We start from the raw sequence: 25,874 nt of genomic DNA, 5'->3' as shown, positions 1-25,874 counted from the left end.
CGCTCCTCCCTGCCCGCATCACCCGAGGGACGAGGGGCGGGGGGGGACAGCGGAGGAGGGACTCCCGTTCATCCCCACCGGGACCGCGCCTTCCGCCCCCGGAGAGGAGCAGGGGCCGGCGCGGCCGGTGGCCGGTGCTGGGGCGCCCCCAGGCGGCCGCGGGGCCCTGCGCCGGCCGTAAGATGGAGGAGGATGGTTCACCGGGACCGGCGGCAGCTCCTCCGTGTGTGCCCGCCGCGCCACGGAGCCCAGGGGTGACCTACATAGGGAAAACAGGGATCTTGCTGCTGTGCGGAGAACACAGAGGCGTAAAAGCATTCCTTTAATGAGGAATAAACTCGTGGACAGTAATCTATGCGTTAGCAGGAATGAAACATCGGGGTTTGTTTCGGGTTCGTCTGCTTTCTGGCAAGGCCACGGCTCTGTGGAGTGGGAATACTGCCAGATCCTCACTGCAAATTGTGGTGGTTGGATCCCGAACGGGGTTGCTGTTGGGAAAAATGCGTTGTGCCTGATGTGACACAGCCTGAGGGAGGCTGCTGTAGCTCCGTGCCATCAGCCCCGGCCAGTAGCCAGGCTGCAGTTGTATTCCCAGTAGTCACACACACACAAGCACACATATACACCACTTCAACATCCGTACACGGATGGACACACAGAGCTCACCCACACAAACACAGCAACAGGGGCCTCATCCCACCCCCTCTATCGGCTGAGTAGGATGGAGGTGCACTAGTGAGCATGCACATACATATCTGTGTGTGTCTATAGATCTATGTGTGTGTCCACAGACCTATACATACACACGACATACGTACAGCATGGCTCCCTCCCAGCAGCTGCCCCTCAATCCCAGCCCCTCCAGACCCCCTGGTTCCTCAGTAGCCAGCTCCCCTGTGGTGCTCTGGACCCCCAGGGACCCCCCAGCCTCTTCAGCAGCTGCTGGGACTCCACCAGTGCCCCTGGCACCATCTCTTCCCTTGCAGCCTCCCTCATGCCCCCTTGCTGCCTGGTCCAACTGCACCCTCACTGCCGCTCACACACTCACCTGCCCCAAGGGGCACTGGCACCCACAGCCCCTCCTCACCCCTGCACATGGCAACAAGCATCCCTCACCCGGGGCAAAGTTTATTAAAGGAGTTTAATGAGAGGATGGGACGGACACAGCAAAACCACCTCAAACCATTTACATGCAATCAGTCCTTTTCAGTCCCTTATCCCTGTTCTCCCACACTTGATCCTGCGCCCATCACCTACATCCATCCTTTTCCCACCTCTGGTTCCTCCCCTCAACACACCCTAATGAATCCTGTGCAATCCCCAAACACTCTGCCCCTGTATCCAACCATGTGTCCCACACCCCTGAACACAGCGACCCCCAACCCTAAAAGTGCTCTGGGGCTGAGGGTCCTCTGGGAGGGTCCCAGGATGTCCCTTCCTCCGAGTCCTTAATTTGGGTTCCCACCTGCCACCATGCCCCTGTGCTCCTCTGGTGGGCTGATGGCTCCTGGGGTGGGCCTAGGAGCAGCTCAGCAGGGTGCTGTTTGTGGTCCCCCCCACAGTCATCATCTCCCTGTGTTCCAATGTGTGTGTGCAAACGAGGTTTTAGCACATAACCTCCTTAATGATCAGTATAGTTAGGTTTGGGGTCTTTTAGTTATATATGTGCATATATATATATATATATATATATATATATAAACTAAACAAAATTTCTCTCTAAGAGAGTTGGTTTCCCGTGTATAATTTCTCTTGTTCCTTTTTTAATGCTATGGTCATCTAGAAACAAGGCAATTGAGCCATATGATCCTGCTGTAAGAACATGTAAAACGTGCACAAAGACAGACAACTCCTACCGGTCCGTTCTTCAGCACCAAATGACAAGAGACAGGAAGAAAACCATGTTGTTGCTTTTCCTCCAGCACTGATTTGCTGAAGGGCTCCTTAAAGCCTTGGAAAGCAAAGGCAAGAGGGCCTGGAGTGCTTTATGTGTTGAGGGTTCTTCTGCGGGAGATATGGTGGAAAACTACATCATGTGTGGGTTAATGGCCAGGGAGTGAATTCGGATGGGGCAAGTGTAGCATAGGAGAGGCCAGCGCTGGGGAGCACTGAGGGGTGACACTGCGAGAGCCATCATGTCTGATGGTTGTGTCCAGCTGAGCTTGGACCAGCTTATCTAACATGGACATTGCCCAGGGGCTGCAGAGAGGCAAAGTGCACCGGAGGGAAAGGGAGCAGGGCCTTGGACTTTAGTACTAACCACGCAACACCCGGCTCTGCTTGTCAGACACAGGGGGCACAGCCCCGCAGGCACTGATGGCACCCACTGGCACTGCAACCTCAGCCCTCCCCAGCTCCCCAGCCTGGAGAAGAGGGCTGAAGCAGCCTCACCACAGCGGGTCAGGACACTGTACCCCGAAAGGCACTTCCTGGCATCTGAGCAGACACGTCATGGGAGGTTCCATGCAGAGCCTCGTTCTGCTCCACATGTTAATTAAGCATTTACCAGGGGAATGAACGTCTTTCCACACAGACTGTTTGCTGCATGAGTGACCCCCACCCTGTGCGGCCCAGCCTAATTCTGAAGCCAGCCCCATTTTGAGGTGGGCAGGACAACCGCCTGCAGTCTCTTCCCACTGAAATGACCCTTCAGTTCTCTGGATACGCTTCTGATAACCGCGGACATCACCCAGCAAGGAAGGGCCAGGAGCACTCGGGAGAGTAGAGCAGGATCAGGGAAGATCCTGGAAAGCAACGTTTTACAAGGGCATGAAATGACAAGACAAGGTGAATGGCTTTAACCCGGCGGGGGGAGATTGAGAGGAGACGTTATAAAGAAGCTCTTCCCTGTGAGGGTGCTGAGGCGCTGGCACAGGGTGCCCAGAGGAGCTGTGGCTGCCCCATCCCTGGCAGTGTTCAATGCCAGGTTGGACAGGGCATGGAGCAAGCTGCTCTAGTGGAAGGTGGCCCTGCCCATGGCAGGGGGTTGGAACTGGATGAGCTTTAAGGTCCCTTCCAACCCAAACCATTCCATGATCCTATATTCTGTGAAAGTGCTTCTAACGAAGGTGATCCATACTCTGAGCTTTCCGCGTGGAACTCAATACCAGAAATGACAAGCTCCTGCAGGCAGAGCAGCCAGCTAACACAAGCAGTCAGCTGGGCGGAGCATTACCAGCAGCATGGTGAATAAAGAAGGCACTGGAAGCGTAGATGGCAGGCGCCGGGCAAACCAGCAGCGCCCGCCTTGCTGCAGGACCCCGAGCGTTAGCTGCGGGATGCGCTAACCGGAACGCGGTCCGTGCCGCAAGAGAAGCCTCTTTTTGGAGGGGTTACTGAGAGCTGACGGGACCCCGGCCCCCACACATGCGCTGCCCGAGGCAGCAGCAGGGGCCGGGCCAGGGGCGCCCTGCCCGGAGGGGGCGCTGAGGCCCCGGCCGGGAGCAGCAGGCCCTGCCCCGGGGCTGTCGCTCCGCGCGGTTGCTATGGCAGCGAATCCGGGCACCGCCTGCCCGGTTTCCATGGCAGCGGCACGCCGCGGCCCGAGCAGCCTGAGGGAGCTGCCTCAGCGCGGCAGGGAGCGGGGCCGGTGAGCATGGAGAACGAGGAGCTGGAGGAGGAAGAGGAGGCGGAGGAGGAAGAGGAGGGGGGGGAGGAAGAAGAGGAAGAGAAGAAGGAGGAGGAGGACGAGGCGGCAGAGGAGGAGGAGCAGGTGAGGGAGGGGGCTTCAGCACCCCGCGGCCGCGGCTAGGCCAGCGCTGGGGGTGAGCTCTCTCCTTCTCTGCCAGGCGCCGGCTCCCTGTCCCCTGACGGAGGAGGTCCTGAAGGAGGGTCTCTCTCTCCTCTGTAAGACCAGCAACGGCCTGGCCCACGCCTTTGTCAAATTCGAAGCCAAATCCAAGTGAGTGTGCAACATCTGCCCCGGGAGAGGCATGGAATGGTTTGGGTTGGAAAGGACCCTAAAGCTCACCCAGTTCCAACCCCCTGCCCTGGGCAGGGACACCTTCCACTGGAGCAGGTTGCTCCAAAGCCCTGTGTCCAGCCTGGTCTTGAGCACTGCCAGGGATGGGGCAGCCACAGCTTCTCTGGGCACCCTGTGCCAGCGCCTCAGCACCCCCACAGGGAAGAACTTCTTTATAATGTCTCATCTCGGTGTCCCCTCTGTCAGGTTAAAGCCATTCCCCCTTGTCCTGTCCCTACAGGCCCTTGTCCAAAGCCCTTTTCCAGGTTCCTGGAAGACCTTAGAGCACTGGGAGCTGCTCTAAGGTCTCCCCTTAAGGAGCCTTCTCTTCTCCAGGCCTCTCTTTTCAGCCTGTGTTCATAGGAGAGTAAGCCTGTTCCTTGCCAGGCATCTCTGTAGCCACAGTTGTGCTGTGAGGCCACTGGTGATCGGCCATGTGGGGCAGGAGTGTTTCCAGGCCATGTTTTCCAGCCATCTGATTTCCAGTCTGCACCTCAGCATAGCTTGTCCCTCCTCAGCCCTGAGCTGGGGGCTGCCTCCACCATGGCCAGGCGCACTGGTGGAAACATCCACGTCCCCCTTCACTGAGGGGAGCCTGCCCTCAATGTGGTTTCCTAAGGGGACCCAAAGATGGTGACATCCCCACAGTCACTTTGAGAAACAGCCATTAAGCATCTCTGCTGTTAACTGCTAACCTTTAAGGTGTGCACTTAAATACAGTATCACAACAGCCTTGGGACAATTTGGAGCCTCAGCCCTATCAGTATACCCTAGATCTAACTAACAGGCCTCAGTAACAGTGTGTCTTTCAAGCAACCTCATAGGTATCTCAGCCAGCTTTTTCCCACTTGGAAAGTCCTTCCACACATTCCTTGGTGTTGCCACTGCTGCCTAACAGACACCCTTCTCCCCCAACTTAACCTCTTTCTCTGCTCTGGTTCTGCCCTCTCCTGACAGATACAATTCAATGGGAGCAAGCACTCCGTGTGCTGGGAAAGTGGGTCTGATCTTAACCATTCAGCCTTCTTTACAGACTGTTTTGCCTGTCCCTATCACCTGCCTTTTTCTTCCTTCTCTCCAGCAAGGCTTCCCAGGACAGCAGGGAAGTGGGAGAGGAGGATGCCCTCCCTCCAGCAGCTGCAAGCTGGTAGCAGGGGGAACTATGAGAGATACTTTATTCACATCCTCCCTCCCACAGGGACTTGACAGACATCAGCCTCCTCGAAAGCTTCGTTCACCTGCGGTATGTGGATTTGTCGGAGAACAAGCTGCAGGATTTAGCCCCCCTGAGCAGTCTAACCCACCTGCTCTGGCTGAAGGTGGATGGGAACCTGCTGAGCAGTGCCTGCATGCAAGAGCTGCCTTACCTCCAGGTCATCAGCTTTGCTCGCAACCGCATCAAGGACATGGAGGGCATTACTCACCCCCGCTTGGCCAACCTCAGCATGAAAGGTGATAAAGACCCCTCTCCTCATTCTTGTGCCCACAGGACACTCTCTTCAGGTGGGATTAATTCTCTCATTGTTTCCTTCTTCCTCTGGCACTCAGAAAATAAAATCCAGACAGCGCTGGGCCTGAGTCATGACCAATTGTTCAGCCTACAAATCCTGGAGCTGCGAGGAAACAAGCTAAAGAGCACAGCAGGGCTCAGTCTTCCCAAGCTCAAGACCCTCTATCTGGTATGGGATCAGCCAGCTTGGGGAGGGGGACAGAGCTGCTGCAGAGCCTGGAACCTCCAGTCCGTGTGAGGAAGGGAGACACTGTGCCCTTCAAAGCAGCACAAATTTTGTGCTAGTGCAATCAGTTCAATCTTCTCAGCCCGAGAGAGGAACAGATTTCAGGGAGCTAAAGAGACAAAATCACTTGTTTTGGGGTAGCTCCTCACTATCTGCCCAGACAGTGTGGAGGGAGCAGCCACTGACCAGTACTAGCTCTTCAAACAGCAGAGGAGAGTTCAGTGTGCTGGGTGGGTTCTCCTCTCCTGTGGGTATTCTCTTCTGGCATTGTTAGGCAAGCCTGTATTCCCTGTGCCCTGGGACCCCCAGAGGTCCATGCGGAAAGCAACAGGTTTGCTCTGGGTGACACGGGGAGGTGATGCCTCTTACTCCTCTCTGATGGGCCTAATCAAATGCTGGTTTAAAACCAGTACAATTACATGATTCACACCTTCAGCTGCCGAAAGGAAACTGGTTAAACATTGCAGTGAAACTAAGACAGGAAAAGCAGTTTCCTAACATCATAAACTATTGCTTCAGAGAACACTTACCCCTAGAGACACGAGTGAAGAAAGTAGGCATAGCTTAGTTCCATGCATCACACAGCACTACAGCTTGCAAAGGCTAGATAGACTGTCTTGAGTCACTTCCCCTTAAAAAGCAATTACAGATTCTAGAGGCTTTTAGAATCAAGACTCCCTGTCAGAAAACACTGAGGAGATGGCTTGCTGAGATTGCCTGCAATTTTCTGGTGGAAAGCTGATATTTTAGGACTACAGGGTGCTCAAAGGAGGGATGAATTGGATAAGTCACTAGATACAGTACAGCATTTCAAAGTGAAAACAGTGACTTTAGTGAATGATTGAAGGGAAGCAAGCACAGCACAGGGCCTACAAGAAATCTGCTGAGAGACTTTTGCCAAGTGCCTGTAGGGACAGGACAAGGGGGAATGGCTTTAAACTGTCAGAGGTTGTCAGAGGAATGGCTTTAAACTGTTGAGATGCAAGAGCTCTTAGGCACAAGTTCTCCCCTGTGAGGGTGCTGAGGCACTGGCACAGGGTGCCCAGAGAAACTGTGGCTGCCCAATCCCTGACAGTGTTCAAGACCAGGCTGGATGGGTCTTTGGAGCAACCTGCTCTAGTGGAAGGTGTCCCTGCCTGGGGCAGGGGGTTGGAACTGGATGAGCTTTAAAGTCCCAATCCAAACCATTCCGTGATTCTACGAGTCTGTGATGCCATGATTTAAAGGTTACTGGCATGACTGAGGGATTTCTGAACTGCACATGTGAAGCAGGCAAATTGCAAGATGTGATTATTAAAACAAGAATAGCTGACTAATTTTTCAGGAATCTTTGGGGCTTGAATTTGCCTCCCATGTCCACGTGCACATTATATCAATCTGGAGGGAGGTTTCTCTCCAGGAGGTGCTTTGCTTTCTGTATAAAGGTTTTGGTATTACTTGAGCCATGGGTAGATGTAGCTGATGCCTCAAGGACAAGGTTCAAGACAAACGGTTCAGCTTAAAGGAGTGGAACCAAATGTGGTTAATGTATGACATAGTTGCAGATGAAAGTGAGCACTAATAAAGTTATACCTACGAGCAGGAAGACTATGAGCTGGCTGTGTCCCATTGGGACAGTTTGAGGATCACTGCTCCCTGTCAGAGCCCTGTCAGCAGGGCTCTGTTAGCTCCCAGTCACTGCAGCAGTGGCAACAACAACCAGCTAGAGTAAGGCCAGGGATGCAGGAAGGGGAGAGGCAACCATGGGCAACACATTCTAGTAGCTTTCCGTAAGAAATGGTGGCATCACATCTATGTGAAGAACTGGTATCTAAGCTATGGTGATGATGTGATCACTCAAAGGTGTCATACGGAACGTTACTTGATGTAGGGAAAAACCCCCAACAACCTAACCCTGAAAAAAAACTTTTCTGCATTGCCCTGTTAGTGCTTATAGGGCCAGAGCTGTTGGAAGTGCCCACACTGAAGTCATGAAGAAAATGAGAGTGTCAGGAGGTTATTATTCATCTTACAGAGCAGCGGTCTGTGAGCTCCCCTCCCTGTTTCCCACACCGGCTCCTGACGTGCTCTGAGGTTCAGTGTACTAATCCTTCCTGCTGTTAAATCTGTTCACACAACCTTCACTATATCTCCAACCTTCCCCTTTTTGTCCCTGTGTTACCCTCTTTATTTGGCCCAGCTGGTCCAGACTCTCCTTTGTCCAGTTTACATCAAAATCCTCCTTTTCTACAAAACGCTCTTTTCCTGAGTGACCCAGCCCCAAACCGTTCTCCTACCCCACCAATTCGGCATGTGCCCCTTTTATTAGTCTCGGCCCCTGGCCACGTCACTGCCTGGGTACCAACAAAGCTCAGGGAGCACATCAGGACCTCTCTCCCTGCTTCCTGCCCGGGTATCCGCGTGCTTAGAGACTGCAGCCCCAACCACAAGCGAATTCCCCCCGTGCTAGGGGAGAGCGCAGAGGGGTGGTTGCAGTTACCAGGGATGTTCCAAACGTGGCTTGCACAAGGGGGTGAGCAGCCTGAGCTAGCTGCGTGCTGGCACTGCGCTGAGCTAGGCCAAGAGACCTCTAGTGGCCTTTTCCAGCCGAAAGCCTGCTGTGAAACTATGGCTGAAATTCAGAGCTTCATAGAATCCCTTCGGTTAGAAAAGACTTCTAAGATCACTGAGCCCAACCATCAGCCCAGCACTTTGTACGTCCCTGTCTCATAACTCACATCACAATGAAGTGAATGAAATTCAGTGATGGGAATGTTGGACCTCCTGCCATAAGATTGTCAGACTTGTTGCAAGAAGGTGCACCTATGGATGGAGAGCAACAATTACACCTGGAAAAGTTTAAAATTCAACCAACCACCATGCCTGCAACCTCTCTCAGGAACATGTAGCCTGCTTCTGTTTCTGCTCCTGGAGGAGAGGAGGAGACCTCTTGATTTCCCTCACGTGAGAAGCAGCTGATGAAGATCCCTGGACTACATGGAGTTAACTGAGAGAGGCTGGTTATTCATCCTTTAAATACACTTGTTTCAGGCTTAGGTCCATCCTTTCCACTCCACACTGTTGCTCTCTGTGGTCTCAGGGACCCCGATTTGGCACTGCCATGGAAGGGGGTGCTGTGCTGGCAGCAGTGTGTTCACCTGGCATGGCTTTGTCTCTGCCACCAAGTGATGCTACAGGAAACACTTTTCCAGTAAACTTTTGGTCCTTGAATCTGAATACTTAGCACCCATTTGGCCAAGACATTGAGCAACCCAATCTAGCTTCAGAAAAGGCTGTGTTATGAGTGGCAGGGACTCTGAAGGGTAGAAAGAGCTTTAAAGGCCAGAAATAACTGCTGTTCCCTCTCTTGTGTGTCTCCTTTTTTCCTTCTCTCTTCCTGCCTCCCTGGTGCTCAGGCCCAGAACACCATTTCGAGCCTTGAAGGCCTTGAGGGGCTGGAGCAGCTGGCAACTCTGCACCTGCGTGACAACCAGCTCGAGACCCTGGATGGATTCTCTAGTAGTATGAAGTGCCTGCAGTACCTCAACCTACGGTGGGTCCTCCCTGATCTGATGGGGACCAGAGACCCCTTCATCAGGCTGTATTCCTATTCAGATCTTTAGGATTTTCTGGTTTCTTTGGAAGTTGAAGAGCTGATGGGGATGGGTTGAACTTTACTGTCCTAGCTGGTGTTCAGCATTTGGCTGCTGAGGTTTATAACAGCCAGGGCCTTTCCTTGGCTTTTCAGAAAAGATCTGCCTCTTAGTCACTCTCACACCCCACCTCATACTTCCTTCCTTGCCATAGTACTCTATATCCCTCTCAGCGTGTTCTCTGTGTCTTGGACATGAGTGAAGTGCCGTTTACTTCTTGGCATTTGCCATACAGGGTGATGGTGATACCACACAACTCAGTGGACTGTCTGAGCACAGAGAAATCCAGACATGCCCTTTTTGTCCCTCAGTCTGAGGAGCTGCAGGCAGATCTGTATTGTAGATCACAGGTCTGTGATCTAAAGTCTACAGTCTGTCATGCTGACAAGCCTTGCTTTGTCTGTCTTGTCACTCTATTGTTCCAAAGGAATCTCACTACTTGCACGTGTCTCTTTGCCCTGCTCTCTGTGCTTCCTCTTCTTCAGGAACAATGGGATCAGTAGCTTTCAGGAGGTGGCAAAACTGCAGGTCCTGCCCATGCTGCATGCACTGGTGCTGTTGGACAATCCATGCTCTGAGGAGACCGATTACCGGCTGGAGGTCCTGGCCCTGCTGCCACACCTGCAGCGCCTGGACAAGGATGTAGTTGAGCAAGAGGAGCGAGCAGAGGCAAAAGAAATCCGTCAGAGAAGGCAGGAAGAAGAGAAGGTGAGACCAGCATGGCCAGAGGAAGGAAGTAAAGGGAAAGAGAGAGGATCAGACATGCTGATCAAGCTTCTCCTTCTGTAGATTACATGAGGAGAAGGCTGAGAGAGGTCAGTCCCAAGGGCAAAGACAGTCTGAAACAGAGACCAGGCTTCACAACCTGATTGTGATGGCCAGCATCACAACCCTCTGGCCATCCCCATCCCCACTTGCAGAAGTCAGTGGTGAAAGGAATTCTAGCATGGAGTCATTTAACTTGTCCCTCTTTCCTTCTTCAGGAAATGGAGAGATCAGGGCAGGGTGATGCGACTGAGTGACCCTGGTTTTAACACCTGTATCCAGAGCCAGTCTAGGTTTGGAGATGCCTTCCCCCACACGTGCAGTTGTAGGTACCAGACCCACCCTCACCTCAGCTTGCCCCTGGAGAAGAAAACAGGAGGGCTGCCCACCCTGGTCCTGGAAGCTGCCCTGAGGTACTGCAGTGGGCTTTTGCAGTCACTGCATTCATGTGCCTTCTCCTCAGTAGGCCTGAGAGGGAAAAGGGAAAAGTTACAGGTTCTGTGGTTCAACTTATGCCTCCCAAAAATCCTACAACATTTTCTGATTTGAATAAAAATAATTAATGAGCCTGGAGTGACTGGAGTTGTTTATCCTGCACACCCACTCCCATTCCCGGCTTCCTCACCCTCGTCTGTCTATGTCTATCCCCTGTCTGTCTCTCCCTCTTTCTCTCTCCATCCTCTACGTGCTGTTTGCAAAGCTTTGCTAAATCCTGACTCATCGCAGCTCTGGGTCACATGCTGCTGTCCCGGCCCTATCAGGGGCGTCTCCATCCTGCTGCTGCCGCCGCCGCCGTTGGCTTAGAGGACACATCATCTCCCCTTGAGGTCCTGCATCCCTCCTCAGCTCCGTCCTCGCTCCTTTCCATCAGTACTTTCTCAGTGTCTCTCGTTCACCCCTGCCCTAGGAAGGTAAGTGTCTTTCCACGGCCAGCGCCCTCCTCACCGCATGCACGTTTCTGCCCCCCACCCCGTGTCCTCCAAACCCTACACGCACTTTGGGGTCCCTGCGGAGAAGGTCCATGCTGAGCGGCATTAACAACCGAACTCCCCTCGCTTCCTCCCCCTGCTCCTCCCACCTCTTCCTCCTCACCCCCACTCTGCTCACTTTTCTTTCGTATTTTAATTTCAGGCGCTCCCTCCTTCCTCACCCCGGGAAAGCATCGTTTCAGATGTGAACCCAGGGGATTGCAGGAGGAGGGGGTAGTCAACAAGGATAGGCACTGCTCCCAAGGGCATTGCCGGCAGGCGCTGCGGGATGGAGCTTTACCGGGAGATGCGGGTGGGGAGAAGGCAAAGCTCAGTTTGGGCACTGCTGGGGAAAGGACCCAGCCTCGGAGCAGACCAGTCCCCAGCCTCCCGAGGTGTTGACACAAACACGGGTCTCACGGAGAGGGAAGAAGGCAGGAAGGGAGGGCGGGAGGGAGGAGAAGGGATGTTTTCTCATCTGCACAGCCCCACAGCACACAGAGGAGGGGGGCAGCAGGGAGACGAGGTGACAGTCAAGCAAGCAATAGCTGCATCAGCCACGACACTGCAGCAGTGCGCGCTTCCTGGGAGCAGTGCCCAGCCCGGGGGGGATCGCAGCAGCACCGGGAGCTCTGGGGAGAGGTCTCACCACGCTTGCCTGCCTGGCGGGGAGGGGGGACTGCGGTGCCCTGGCCACAGGCAGTGCCCCGGAGCAGTGCCCTCGGGATGGCACCGCAGCAGCGCCTGTCTCCTGGGATGCCCTGCCCAGCCCCAGCCTCAGCCGGGCTCCTCTCTGCTCCTGACTGTGGGCTACGGGCTCCCGGCCATGGCTCTGTCCCAATCCCTTATCCCAGCTTATCCCCCTCTGACCTCCTTTTAGGACAGTGCAGCGGATGCCAGGGATTTCAGGGTGGTTCTTTGCACTGTTCAGAGGAGGGCAAACACAGGGACACAGGGCAGCAGCACAAGTGGAGAAAAGGATTTAAAGGACTAGAGGGGAGAAGAGATCAAGCGAGTGATGGGGTGGGGCGTGCAAGGCTGGATCTGGGATTGTTATATGGTTTCCTCTGAGCTGGCCTCAACAGGGGCCGATGGATGTGGGCAGAGGAATGTGACACGGGCAACTTGACCACAGAAGCAGAGAGGCACCACATCTGGCACAGGTCTCGCTATCAAAGAGCACGTTAATGCAATCCTGTTCCTCTGTCTCCTGTGGAGGCTGCTGGGGCATGGCCAGGGCACTGCTGCAAAGGAAGCTCGCAGCTGCATGGGCACGGCTCTGGAGGAAGTTCCTGCAGCGTGTGCCAGATGGCATGAGGAGCGCTGCCAAAGCAGCTGATGGGGGATTCCAGCCCAGACGGACACGGTGGAGAGCCCTGTGTGGGCTTCAGAGAGCCCTGGTGTCGCTGACTGAAACTCCCCACTACGGGAAGCCGAAACCTCAGCGCAGCACCATCTCCACCACCTGAGGCAATGGGCTCAAGAGCCGGCTCCTGCTTTTCCCCAGCCAGTTCCTCTGCTCCCCTCGGTGCCATGATGTGCTATTCGCAGCCCTGCCGCCCCGTGCTGAGCCCCAGTGCCGGCTGCACCGCTGCTGCTCGCACGCACCACAGCCTCTGCACCGGGTTTTGCTGAGGTGAATCATGGCTGGGGGCTGGAGGAGGAAAGCCTGCCAGGGCTGGGGACATGGGGTGATGCACACCTACCTGCTGCTCCTTCTCCTGTGGGGGGGGCAGCTCCCCAGCATCGCATGGCCCCATGGCAGGAGAATAAGGCAGTGCTATGGGGGAGGAAAACAAGTGGGTTTGGACCCCCTCGGGATCAAGCTTCATCGAGAGCAGCTTTTTCAAACAGCCATCCTCACCCACCAGCCTGTTTCGCACCCCAGGTTTAACTCAGAGCCCCAAACCGCCAGGTTTCCTCACCCTTCCCATCCGACAGAGGTGCCTCCCAGTGCCACCCGTATCCCCATCTCAGGAGCAGAGCAAAGGGCCAGGTCCCCCCCCCCCCTTTCCCTTCGGAGCCCTCTCTCGCATGTGAGGGCCTTCAACAAGATGGCTCCTCGGGCTGCTGGCCAGCTCCACCTCGGCGCTGCCTGACCCTGCGGGAGGGCCGAGCCGGGTGCTGGGGCAGGGATGCGCTGCAAGGCCCGGGATGAGGGTCCCCACGGCGCTGCCACCCCTGCCCCGCTCTGCCCCCGGCAGCCGCCCCGCTGGGCTGCCCCGGCAGGGACCGGCCTCACCTCCCGGCAAGGGGAAGCGGGACGTGCGGATCCCTGCCTCTGCTGCCCTCAGTGCCGCCTCCGTGTCCCTCCCGGTCTCCGCCGTCCATCTCTGCTCTTGTCGGGAGCCCTGATAAAGGGGCAGAGTTCCGTGGTGCAGGGAGAGGGGGGAGCGGGAGCTCCGAGTGTGCCACGGGCAGCGGAGGGGCAGAATGCACTCGGACAACCAGTTCCTGGGCAGATCGTGGGCAGACTTCCACACTAAACCCATAAACTGCAGTTTAGTACCAATTGCTCGATTTTCTTGAGCCCCTGCTTTTAGCTCCCGCTCCTCAGGTCTGTTTTCCTTGAGCTCCCTTCTCCCTGACAGTGTCCTGTTTAGATATTAGAAGCACCAGACCCTGGGGGCCACTCAGAGCTGGGTATGTCCTGTCCTCTCCACAGGCTCGCCATGGCAGTCGAGAGGATCCATGCACGTGAGATCCTGGACTCCCGTGGTAACCCCACTGTTGAGGTGGACCTGTACACACACAAAGGTACGTGGTGAGGACAACAGGGGACGTGCTGCCCACCCGACCGAGCCGTGTGCCTGCCCGCATCGGGGATGGAAAGCGCCATTAACACAGATGTGTTTCTGCTGTCAAGTCCCTGTGATGGCCAGCTGCAGCTATGCTTTTAGTGCTGGGACGCAGTACAAGTTTGGAAACGCACCCATGGCCATGCTCATGAGGCAGGGGAAGGTTTGTCCCCTGCGCAGGCATGGACGTGCGCGTGTGTCTCGACTGGAAGAGCTGCGCTGGGCCCAAAGCTGGGTGGGCTGAGGAGCAGAGCGGGGCCAGATCAGGCATCCCTTCTTTACAGAAAGCCAGCCCCAGTCTGAGGGGGAGGAAGTCACTGGCCATGGGTCAGGCTGCCTCTGGAACCGGGAGGAGGGCTGAGAAGCCAGAACTCCACCTTTTGTCACCCATAGTGCTGGGTTCAGCGTGGACCTCGGGGCGCCTTAGATCCAGGTTTCTGAGCCTGGAATTCCTGGGTGCTTTTATTTCTGCTGCCTGGTGCTCCACCTCTGAGACAGCCAGCCCCGAGGGGCCACCCTTTCGCACAAGCAGTTACCCCATCCTTTCCCAGGGCAGCAGGACACCAGCAGCTCCGTGAGGGCTCTCCCTCCCTCTGCTCGCCTCACATGTGTGTTCTGCTGCTCCCCAGGCATGTTCCGAGCAGCGGTCCCCAGCGGCGCGTCCACCGGGATCTATGAAGCGCTGGAGCTGCGGGACAACGACAAGTCACGTTTCCTCGGGAAAGGTGGGGAGGTGCCTGTGCGCAGGGCTCTGCGGGGGGGTCCGCTCGGCCGCTGCGGTGGTGCGGATGTGACCCTCAGGGGGACCACAGAGGCACAGAGCTAAAGTGAAAGATCAGGCCTCAACCTTCCCTCGCTGTCCCTCTCTGTCTCTCTATCGGTCCTCTCCCTCCCTCTTTCCACTCTCCTCTTTTTGCCTCACTCTCTCTCTCTCTCTCTTTTTCTCTGTCTCTTCCCTTCTTTAGGGGTCCTGCAGGCCGTGGATCATATCAACAGCACTGTTGCCCCAGCTCTCGTGGGCTCTGTAAGGATTTCTCTTTGTTCTCCCTTGTCCATCGCTTACTCTGGTCCATCTCTGTCCCCTGATCTCTGTTTCTGCCTCTCTTCATTTCACTGGGTTAACAGACATAGTGATGCTCCCTGTGAACTTGGGTGCACCCCTCCTGTTCTCCATGCCTGTATGTGTCCACAGCAAGCTTCCCTCTGGGTGGAAAGGATTTAACGCTACATGACCCACTGCAGCATCTCTACCGCCTAACCAGCCCCCTCAATGCTCCCTTGTAGAGCTCCCTCCCCTCTTTCAGATGTACTCCTCCTCAAGCACCGAATGTCACCCTTGTGTCTGTGGCCTCACACCCTGTTCATCCCAGCCAGCACTCGTGGTGCGATGAGCAGTGACCATGCGTGCCAGGTCTGGCACAGCACCGGGCTGCACAGCAGTGGTGTCACATCTGCAGCCTCTTCACAACTGAAGACCTGGAGCCTGCTCTGAGGAGAGCTGAGCTAAAGCCACACGTTACACCCTGTGCAGCCTGTGGGGAGGTCTGGCTGAGAGCCCAGCAATCTCCATCCCAGAAAAACACCCAGCCTGGTGGAGAGCATGGATTAGGCCATGCTCGCTCCCGGGGACAGCTCCATCCAGTCTACATTGCTTGCTTGGGGTTGAGCATGTACTGTTGTTCTGCCTAGCTTCTGTGTGGTCATAGCACCACAAAGCTCTGTGGAAGCTTCCAAAAGGCTGGGTAAATCCCCAGGGCAGTCCTGTGTCCCCAGCAACACGTGGCCTTGCCTGATCCCTCCTCCAGTGTGGGCACATCTACACTGCACTGCAGCAACATCATCGTGGTTACCTAACTTGACTACATACCAAGGCACTAGTTTCCAAAGCTTTGTGTGTATATGTTTCCCACCAGCTATAAAGGTCCCTGTACCCCACAGCTTTATTCATCAGCGTCTCCTGTCTTGCACACCAGAGCCAACAGCTCTTCTCAGCCTCCCCTTCTCAGAAGCCGTTTTCTTTCTTGCAGGGCCTCTCTGTTGTGGATCAAGAGAAGATAGACAATCTGATGCTTGAGATGGATGGCACAGAGAACAAATGTAATCCATCCCTCTTTTTTGGCCTGGGAAGTAAAGAACAGGGGAGGCTGCAGAGGGCTGGAGCGGGGGGCACTGTCAGAGCTGTGGTGAACCTAAGGCTGGCAAGGGCACCGCTGGGCAGGAGGTTGCTGGTGAGAAGCCTAACTCCTCCTTGGTTTCCCCCACAGCCAAGTTCGGTGCCAATGCTATCCTGGGAGTCTCGCTGGCTGTGTGCAAGGCAGGAGCTGCAGAGAAGGATGTCCCCCTGTACCGGCACATTGCTGACCTGGCTGGCAACTCTGATCTCATCCTTCCTGTGCCAGTAAGAGCCCTCTGTCCTTGACACCCACCTGCAGAAACTCCAAAAGAAACTTCAAGGAGTGTGTTGGGAGGTGGAGAAAGAAGGAATATAGGACTGAAACATCAGCTGAGTGCACTGCACTTAAAGAAGCAAACCAAGGCCTGGGATTTGACAGGTTTCAACATCGAAAAGAGGGGCCTGAGGAGAATAAGACAGAGGTTGTGGTGGGAGCTGACTGGGGATCTCACTCAGCACAAGAACCAGAGGGCATCATGTGAACCCTCTGGGGCATGGTTCAAAACAAGGGCATATGGGTCTTCACAGCAGGGGCAGCTGCTCTGTGAAAGTCCTTCACAAAGGGTGTTGTGGGTGCTAACATTTTCTCAGAGTCAAGGAGGAAGGTCCTGGAGGAGGGGCTGATGCTGCATTGCTGATGAACAAATACAGATAAACATAGCACAGATGAACACATATAGCTCAGGAGATGTCTTACAGGGAACCTCCTGGAGGCTCCAACACAAGAGGGATGTGGACCTGCTCAAGTGAGTCCAGAGGAGGCCATGGTGATGCTGCAAGGGCTGAAGTACCTCTGCTCTGGAGAAATGCTGAGAGAGCTGAGCTGGTTCAGCCTGGAGAAGAGAAGGCTCCTTAAGGGGAGACTTCAGAGCACCTCCAGTGCATAAAGAAAACTGTACAAGAAAGCTGCACAGGGGCTTTGGACAAGGGCCTGTAGGGACAGGACAAGGGAGAATGGCTTTAACCTGCCAGAGGGGAGATTGAGATGAGCTCTGAGGCAGAAGTTCTTCTGTGTGAGGGTGCTGAGGCGCTGGCACAGGGTGCCCAGAGAAGCTGTGGCTGCCTCATCCCTGGCAGTGCTCAAGCCCAGGCTGGATAGGGCTTGGAGCAAGCTGCTCTAGTGGAAGGTGCCCCTGTCAGTGGAAGGTGTCTCTGCCTGTGACAGGGGGTTAGATGTTGCAAGGTCTCTTCCAACCAAAACCATTCTATGATTCTATGATAAGAATCTATGAATTAGGAGGGAAAGTCCTCTCCAACCATTTGCCGTGAGCCACTGTTAGAAAGAAGACCCCGGGCCCACGTGCCTTTGGTCTGATGCGTTGTAGGTGATGTGTTATGTTACCCTGTGGGATGTCACGAATGGGCATGGTGAGAGCCTCTTTTAGGTGGTGCCAGGACAGGCACCTTCAGCTCTGATTCTCTTATGGACTCTTCCAGGCTTTCAACGTGATCAATGGAGGTTCGCATGCAGGCAACAAACTGGCCATGCAGGAGTTCATGATCCTGCCCGTAGGAGCCGAAAGCTTCCGCGATGCCATGCGCATCGGGGCTGAAGTCTATCACAACCTCAAGAGTGTCATCAAGGAGAAGTATGGCAAGGATGCTACCAATGTGGGTGATGAGGGAGGCTTTGCCCCCAACATCCTGGAAAACAGTGAAGGTGAGAGCCCTGCAGGGATGTGGTACCTCTGCCTGCAATGCTGTGGCTTCCTATACCCAGCTCACAGCGTTTCTCAAAGATTGGTTCAAAATACGATGCCTCAGTGTCACTGACCTCCTGTGCTAGGGAATGGTTCCTAAGCTACTTCAACTTGTGGTGGCCTCGATCCATTGTGGCCTTTTCATAAATACTTTTTATGTGCACACTTCTGCAAGGACTTCCCCAACTTGTCTCTGAACTGTGGGATTGTATTTTAAATCCCTCCTCCTCCCTTTGGACACGGCCTCCACGGCTCCGTGGCACGTTTCTGTTGTGCTCTGAGCTCCCTTCACTTCTCCCATCTCACTGTCAGACCCTTCAGTGGCTCTCAGAACCCTCCCAGGGGAGGTTCTCACTGAAAGGCAGAGCTTTCTGTATGGGCTGACTGCAACTCTCCTCCTCCCAGCTCTGGAGCTCCTCAAGGAAGCTATTGACAAGGCAGGCTACACGGACAAGATTGTCATTGGTATGGATGTGGCAGCCTCCGAGTTCTACCGTGATGGCAAGTACGACCTGGACTTCAAGTCGCCAGATGACCCAAGCCGCTACATCTCTGCAGATGAGCTGGGTGACCTCTACCAAAGCTTTGTACGTGATTATCCAGGTGAGCTGCTGTGCTTGGTAGCAGAGAATCATCACCGGTGTGGCATGCTTAACAGGTACATGCCCTCTGGTTTTGGGGTGGGAAAGGAGGCAGCTTTGACTCATGTCTCTTCTGTTGTGCCTTCAGTGGTCTCCATTGAGGATCCCTTTGACCAAGATGACTGGGAAGCCTGGTCCAAGTTCACGGCCAATGTGGGGATTCAGATAGTGGGAGATGATTTGACAGTGACAAACCCCAAGCGCATCGAGCGAGCTGTTGAAGAGAAGGCCTGCAACTGCCTCCTACTGAAAGTCAACCAGATTGGATCTGTCACGGAGGCCATCCAAGCGTAAGTCCAGCCCACTGCCCTTGTTGTCCTGTGAAAGGGTTGGTGATGAATCACAGCAGGGTGTCATCTCTCCATTGGATGAATAGACTTTTGTCTCTACCAGAGTGTAGGGTGCTGAGGGTGGGAGGAGAGGCTGTGTGGACCTCACCTTATGCAGGCGGCGGTTAGAGGAGTGGGAGCTGCTGACTGCATCCCTCATTCCTTGTAGCTGCAAGCTGGCCCAGGAGAACGGCTGGGGGGTGATGGTGAGCCACCGGTCTGGGGAGACTGAAGACACGTTCATTGCCGATCTGGTTGTAGGACTGTGCACTGGGCAGGTAGGTGAGACCCAGGCCATGCACAAGTCTGGAGGAAAGCGAAGGGGTGTGAAGACGGAATCCCTTGCTTCCCCATGGGAAATGGGTGAGAGTTACGACAGTGTCTTACCAGTATTTGTTTTGGGGAATGCTTTGCAGATAAAGACGGGTGCTCCCTGCAGGTCTGAACGTCTGGCTAAATACAACCAGCTCATGAGGTAAGAGGCTCTGGGGGTGGGAATGCAAAACAGAGAATGGAGGAGTGAGTAACTGGGGTGGGAGAAGCTGAAAGCCCGAGGGTAGATGGGGCTTGTGGGGGAAATGATATGAAGACAAGGCACAGAGATGACAGTAGGATCCCAAGGAGATCTCTGGAGCAGACTCCTTCCCTCCTCCTTGGCTCCTCCAGCCCATGCCGGTTTCCTGCTGATGCACTGCCTGTCTCTGGTACCCTGGTGCTTCCAATGCTCCCTCCCAGCAAGGGCCTGACATGTGCTCTCTCTGTCTCCTGCAGGATTGAGGAAGAGCTTGGCGACGAAGCACGCTTTGCCGGACACAACTTTCGCAACCCAAGTGTTCTTTGAACACTGTCCCCAGGGCACAGCCACCCTGCTGCTCTTTCCCACCTCACAGACTCTGAACCTCCCTTTGCTCCACTGCTCCCTTTTTCGCTCTTTCTCCCCCACTCTGCCACCTGGTTCCCTCTCATTTCAAACTCCCTTGAGTTCAGGTGTCCCCAGCTAGATGTACCAGGTGAAGGATGAGAGAGAGGCTTGTACCTGTGTCCCTTCCTTTGGGGTCATAAGCATTTCTGGATGTAGGCATTGCGTGTCTGTTGGGGTTCTGTGTGCAGGGCTGCGTCTGAGCCGCTCTGTTCATGTGTTAGACTGCGGAGCACACCAGCTGCCTGGTGTGTTTCCCCTGCACGCCGGAGCATGGGCAGTGAGCATATGTGCGTTGGCTGCTGTGTTTGGACAAGTGTCGCACCCGTGGCTGTGTACGCACGAGTGTCACCAGTGGCTCGCTCTCGTTGTGCACGTGTGTAGGTGCATGTGTGATGGCCTACGGCATCCTTGTGCCCCAGGTTGTGTCTGCACTGAGCTCTGGTGGGACCCCAGCGTCCCTTCCCTCCACCCCAAGTGCTGTGCTGTGTTGGGATGTGCTTGCCAGCAGCTTAGCGTTGAAGTGCACTGCTGTCCCTCACTGGGTCTGCGTGTGTGTGTGTGTGTGTGTGTGCACTGTCAGTCTCCGGGTCAGCACTGTGGGATGATATATTAAAACACATCCGTAAACAAATCCATGCTCTCGTTTGCTTCTCGTGACCTTTTTCTCTCTATTCCCTCCCCTCTTGCGGTCCTTTACCCTCTCCTCTGCCCATAATGTCTGCTTCACCTTCTGAACGGCCCATGCTCAGCTGAGCAACAGACAAACTACAGATCCTAAAACTCAATTAAAATCTATTTCACACCTGAGTTGCCTGGCCTGGCCTGATGTTTCTCTCTACATGCCAGTGTTTGGGAAATGGGGACATTTTGCCATCAGAGCAGGAGAGGCTCATGCAGAAAGGTAACTGAAACAAGCAGAGGCGACCAGCAAGAGAAAGAAAAGGCCCTGGTACTCCCACCTCCTTTCCAAGCCTTGTCCCACAGCCAGGCTGCTCTGCGGGGGGAAGGCAGGGGGGAGGGCGGGCATTGCCCTCACCATCTCCACCAAACCACACGCTGTGCAGTCTTTAATTGTGCCCTCCACGGTGGGCCCCAGGCTGTTCTCAAGTGATGGGAGCCTGGAACTGCAAGTTTCTGGGAGAGCAGATCCTCCTCCCCTTGCAGAGCAGTGACTAGAGGGATAGACGGAATGTGTCCCTCAGCTCCATCTTGTTTCACAGAGGCAGCACAGCAGTACTTGGGAAAAGTAGCCCATGCTCAGCTTGTGCCCCAGCAGGCCAAGAGCCAGCAAGCCTCAGCGCCTGCTCAGCAGTGTTATTGTGGACAGACTCCAGCCAGGGCAGGAGGCTGCTGGGAGAAATCCAACCCAAGCTATGATGGGGAACAAACAGTAAAACCACCTTGCCCACTGCTACTAGTTCGTGACAGTAGCCCTCCTGTGTACTTGGGCACACACAGGTCCTGCTCATACGGTACTGCATGGCAAGCTTGACAGCTATTTGCAAACAATGCTTTCTGTTAAACAGGCAAAATTCCTTTATCCCCTCTTGCACGACCCCCTTGTGTGATCCCCTTGTACAACCTCCTTATACAACCCCCCTGTACATTGGTCAACCCTCTGCATCACTGCAAACCTTCTGCCCCACGTCACTACAGTAAGTTTCCAGACCCTCGCTTAAGCCACACCGCCTTGTCTTTTGTGATGACCAAGGACAGGGGAAACCCCAAGCCCCCTCAAACCTGTCCTGATTCAGACTTTAAAATCAAAAGACCTTAAACCACTGCCATTTCACTGCTGATTCTTCACTAAATAGCACGGGGAAGGGAGTAGGTTCAAGAAGGGAAGACAAAGGCTATGGCACACATCCCCAGAACAAAAAAGAGTGGGAGGGAGAACATAAGAGTAGAGACAGGATTGGTTCCTAGGGGATCACTAGTGAATACAGAACAAATCTCGGCGCTAATGAATAGCTTGTGTCCCAGCCGCAGGCCGTCTCTCGCCCATGCTCTGTGTCAAGCCTCCCCGTCAGTCCCTCGGAGCGGCAGCGTAGCTGCGGACTGGAACTGCCCCCGAACTCAAAGCCTGCCCCTGATGGCCGCATCACCCGCTCCGCGCCTCATGCCCGGGGCCGAACGAGCCCCCCGCACCCCACGAGAGGCGGGGGCCAGCGCATCCCGCACGGCGCGGCTGCCGCTGGGAGCTGTAGTCCGGGAGCCGCGCCGGCAACGCTCCATTTCCCCGTGCCGGGGCCTGCCGCGCACCGCGGTGCTGGCCCCGGCAGCGACGGGGGTGTGAGGTGTGCGTCAAGGGGGTGCCTTCCCCTCTGCAGGGGTCCCTCCCAGCCGCGTCCTCCCTCAAAGAAGCGTTTGTGCACGACAACGCTGGTGTTGGGCAGGAAGGTGCGTTTTGGGTGCGTGCGGATGGTGCGCGAGCACACGCTTTCCAGTTGTACACCTAACGGCTTGTGTTGCTTTGTTTTTGAGGCTGGACCTTGGCGAGTGATATGGCTGTTGCTTAGCAAGCAGGGCAGCTTTTTGGAAGTCAAGTTTCTTAGCTTTTATGTTCCCAAGAGCATCTCCCCTTCCCACATTTGCCTTTTTCTTGTGCAAGGAAGGAAACTAAGTACCCAAGGTAGCCTGTGTTGCCCATTTAAATACAGCATCGTGGTTAACAGCAGGGAACCGGTGTGTATGCCCCCACACTGTGGTAACAATTTGTTAGTGAAGAACTATCAGTATGGCCACATCCCTGTGTCAGGGAAGACCCGTGAAAGCACTGAGGTGCTGAGAACGCACTGTGCTGTGGCAGGGCCTCACCTTGATGCCTTTTCTCAAGTTAAAGAGTTCGTCACTGGTGGCACAATGTATATAAGGAATACAGGGTCCCTGATATATTTGCCTGGTCACTGCAGATCTTCATCCTTAGCTAATGCACCATAAGGATGTACGCTGCTTTCTCTTCACCTCAGTGGCAGAGATTTGGTTATTGTTTCTTTGTGATAGAAATGTCCAAACACTGCTGTTCAACACCTGAGGGCTCCTGGTGCATAAGCTGATATCTCCATCAGATTGCTGTCCTATAATGTGCATTCCAATGTGCCTCAGTATGAGGAACAGCACAGGGACGGGCTGGGGATGTGACAGTATCTGTGCAGGGAAACATTCCTTGGATTGGTTTTCTTTTAACTCTCAAGTCGTACTCTGGTTAGATGACATTTTCAGAACGATGTCAAGTGGTTAAAGGGATCATTTAACACCAGCCACCACCCCTCCAGAATTCTTCTTTCATTTCTAAAGAGGTGCATGTGCCCATAATGGATCTGGAAGGGGAGATGCAACTGAATTAGGCTTGTTGTAAAGTGCACGGGGAAGCCTTACTGAAGAGCTACTGAATTTCTCTGGTATCTTTTGCCTCTCTCAAGAACCACGGGGTGGTGGTCAGTGTTGAGAACACATCTTTAACATTGGATGTTAAAATGTTAAAAACCAGTGTTGAGAAACATCTTTAACATTGGAGGCTGTCAGAGACACTCTTCAGCTGAACGTCTGACAAGAGGTCAAAAATCTGGGTGCTGGGCATGTTACTTGAATGAAGAGCATTTGGCTCATCAAGGAGACTACTGTGTGCTGTGTGCCAAAAAGGGAAACAGGGCTCTGTATTTTTAGAATCAGAGTTTCACAGGAAGATTGAGATGGGAAGGGGTGTCTGGAGGTCTCTGCTCCAAACTCTTGCTCACAGCAGGGCTGGTCCCAGGCCTAGATCCAGCCCCTATCAGCACCTGTGCCAGTGCTGAACTACCTTCAGGGAGGAGGTTTTCCCTTTATCTAGTCAGAATTTCCCTTGTAAATCTTCCAACCCTTTCACCCTTTCTGCATTTGTCAGAAGAGCTTGAGCCTGAGTTCTCTATACCCCTCCCACAAAAAGCAGCTGCAGAGAGTAATTACTTCCCCCTAACCTTCCTCTTCTCCAGGCTGGAAGAGTCAGCTCCTTCAGCCTCTACTTGTATGCCATGGGCTTGGGCACCTTAACTATCTCACTGATTCCCTGCAGGACTCTTTGCAGTTTATCAGCATCTCTCTTGTGCTGCATTTCTACATCCCAGCCAAGGCCTCTCATTTCACACGCTGCTGCTGGTCCCCCGGTAGAACTGGAAAGCAGTGGGATGATGCAGTTGGAGAGACCTCACGAGGTGGCATGTCCCATCCCCCTGCTCCGAAAAAGGACCGGATGCACCCCAGCAAGCTTGGTATCTGCTTGCTGAGGCCTCCTGGCTGGCTCACAGATTCCATGAGTCATTTATCCATCCTGAAAAGATACACCTAATAATGCTCTTGATTTGCCCAACGTCTTCAATATCTTCATTTCAAAGGTGAGAGAAGTTTATTTCCCATGTTCTGCAGCCAGTCCTTGGCCTCTCTGCACCAGCACACAGGACCACTTCTGTTCCCCTTGTTTATTTTCCACTTATGCATGCCACCCTGAGTCAAAGCAGGGGGGTTTTACCCAGTGCAGCCTTTGGGAAGGCTGACAGCACCCATGTCATCCCTGTGTCTATAGCCTCTCCTCAGCCAGCCAGAGATCCAAAACAGGCCTTAAGAAGCTGCACTTGCCTTCTGTCTCTTCTTGTTTTTCATTTAACATTTGCTTAAGACAATTTTTGTTAACTCAAGCAACAGACCTGGTTATGGGAAATGATGACATGAAAACAATTCGGGCTTGACTTTGTGGTTAATCAACTTGGTGTCACATGTCACTGATTCTGAAGACCCTGGGGCTGAAGCAATACCAGCCTTCACAAAGGCATTTCCCGAAATCACAAACCTCAGGGATCTGGATATTTTGTTTAGCATCCAGAAAACAAGGATTTTGACAAGATCTTCCTTATTCATGATTCATCACTTTGGCCTCTAAGGCTCATACTCGCCATGAGCTCAGGAGGTAAGGCTGTCAACTCCTAAGGTAGCAGTTTGAAGCAGCTACAAGTGCAAGCACTGCTAGCTCAACAGCAATAATAGTAATATTCTTTCTTGTTTCCTGGGTCTCAGCTGAGTGAGCCACTCTGTGAAGCAGATAATCACAGAACCACAGAATCAACCAGGTTGGAAAAGACCTTTAAGATCAAGTCCAGCCATTGCCCAGCACTGCCAAGGCCACCACTAACCCATGTCTCTGAGGGCCTCATCCACACGGTGTGTGAGCACTTCCAGGGACGGTGACTCCAGCACTGCCCTGGGCAGCTGTTCCAATGCCTGAGCACCCTTTGGAAAGGAATTGCTCCTAATACGCAGTCTAATGCTTACCTCTGTGCTAGGCATCAACAGGGTGATCTTGCCAACACAGAGCACCTCTGCAAAATGATACTCTGAAATGTTTCCTACTGATGACCCCAAAACCAGTGGGCATTTTTGCACATTATCCATGGTGTTTTCAATCCCCCACTGGAAGTGTGGAAACCAGAATGTCGCAGGGAACAATAGCACCGCGGATTACTGCTGGCAAGGCGGAGGCTCTGGCGAGGGTCAAGACAAAGAGGTAGGTTGGGGAGAAGGGTGGATGAAAGAATGAATGAAGGCTGGAGACATGAGGCGTGCTCATGTTGTGCAATGGGGTGCTGCGTGCCAACAGGGCTGGCTTGGGAACGAGACGCACTGAGAGCAATGCTGTGCCCAGGATAAAAAGGGAGGCCCCAAAATGCCACAGTGCCCCTGGGGAAAAGGGTGTAGGACAAACACGTTGGGAGCCATGGGCTTACAAGTGTGTTGCAGGGACTTTGTTATTAACGTTTGTGAAGTGCTTGGGTGATTAGCGCTACAGAAGAACGCAGGAGAGGAGGTGAATACGTCTCTATTCACTGCCGGGTTCGGATGCTGTAAATAGTGCTTGGAGCCATGTAACGGACAATAGGAATTCCTGAATAAAAACCCGCTGAGCGAGCAGCATCCAGCCTGCGTTGGAAGGTCCACCCGAGGAAACGGTCTGTGACTGAAGTCTGTTAGCGAGCTGTGCAAGGGCTTGCCCATCCACACTCGGAGCCCCCCTGTTTAATGCAGACACACACACCGTGCAGCCTGGGCTGTGCGTGTCCACCCGGTCCTGCTTTACGGCCCCAACGGGGGCAGCGCTGCTCACTTGTAGCTCCCCTCCGGCCCGCAGGCGGTTGGGTCAGACCCTTCATAGGCTCCCGGCCGCCCCATTCCCTCTACCCGAGGCCTTCCTTCGGCGGCAACCGTTCAATGTCCGCCGCCGGT

At 54.2% G+C, this 25,874-nt stretch overlaps 2 protein-coding genes across 5 annotated transcripts; both read left to right on the top strand.

Annotated features, from left to right (window-relative positions):
- The first annotated feature begins 3,488 nt into the window (after positions 1-3,488).
- On the top strand, positions 3,489-10,660 carry LRRC23 (leucine rich repeat containing 23). 2 transcript variants are annotated; one of them, XM_065676219.1, is made up of 7 exons: positions 3,495-3,712; positions 3,789-3,901; positions 5,160-5,413; positions 5,510-5,640; positions 9,093-9,229; positions 9,815-10,037; positions 10,313-10,660. In XM_065676219.1, exons 1-7 carry the CDS (start codon positions 3,596-3,598, stop codon positions 10,349-10,351), a joined length of 1,014 nt encoding a protein of 337 aa, XP_065532291.1. In that variant the 5' UTR covers positions 3,495-3,595; the 3' UTR covers positions 10,352-10,660. The 2 variants fall into 2 exon arrangements, with proteins under 2 accessions (XP_065532290.1, XP_065532291.1); XM_065676218.1 differs by having other exon boundaries at positions 3,489-3,712; positions 5,160-5,640.
- A 187-nt stretch (positions 10,661-10,847) lies between these two features.
- Positions 10,848-20,432, top strand: ENO2 (enolase 2). Of its 3 annotated transcripts, XM_065676217.1 has the most exons (11): positions 10,848-11,005; positions 13,728-13,819; positions 14,490-14,593; positions 15,888-15,957; positions 16,125-16,258; positions 17,471-17,693; positions 18,139-18,336; positions 18,463-18,664; positions 18,873-18,981; positions 19,120-19,178; positions 19,475-20,432. In XM_065676217.1, exons 2-11 carry the CDS (start codon positions 13,735-13,737, stop codon positions 19,542-19,544), a joined length of 1,254 nt encoding a protein of 417 aa, XP_065532289.1. In that variant the 5' UTR covers positions 10,848-11,005; positions 13,728-13,734; the 3' UTR covers positions 19,545-20,432. The 3 variants fall into 3 exon arrangements, with proteins under 3 accessions (XP_065532289.1, XP_065532288.1, XP_065532287.1); XM_065676216.1 differs by having other exon boundaries at positions 14,490-14,585; positions 18,873-19,178; XM_065676215.1 differs by having other exon boundaries at positions 18,873-19,178.
- Positions 20,433-25,874: the final 5,442 nt, after the last annotated feature.

This window comes from Lathamus discolor, chromosome 4 (assembly GCF_037157495.1).
Source record: "Lathamus discolor isolate bLatDis1 chromosome 4, bLatDis1.hap1, whole genome shotgun sequence".
In the NCBI taxonomy this organism is placed as follows: Eukaryota; Metazoa; Chordata; class Aves; order Psittaciformes; family Psittacidae; genus Lathamus; species Lathamus discolor.
The sequence above is the reverse complement of the archived record's forward strand: the minus strand, read 5'-3'. Positions and strand labels throughout refer to the sequence as shown.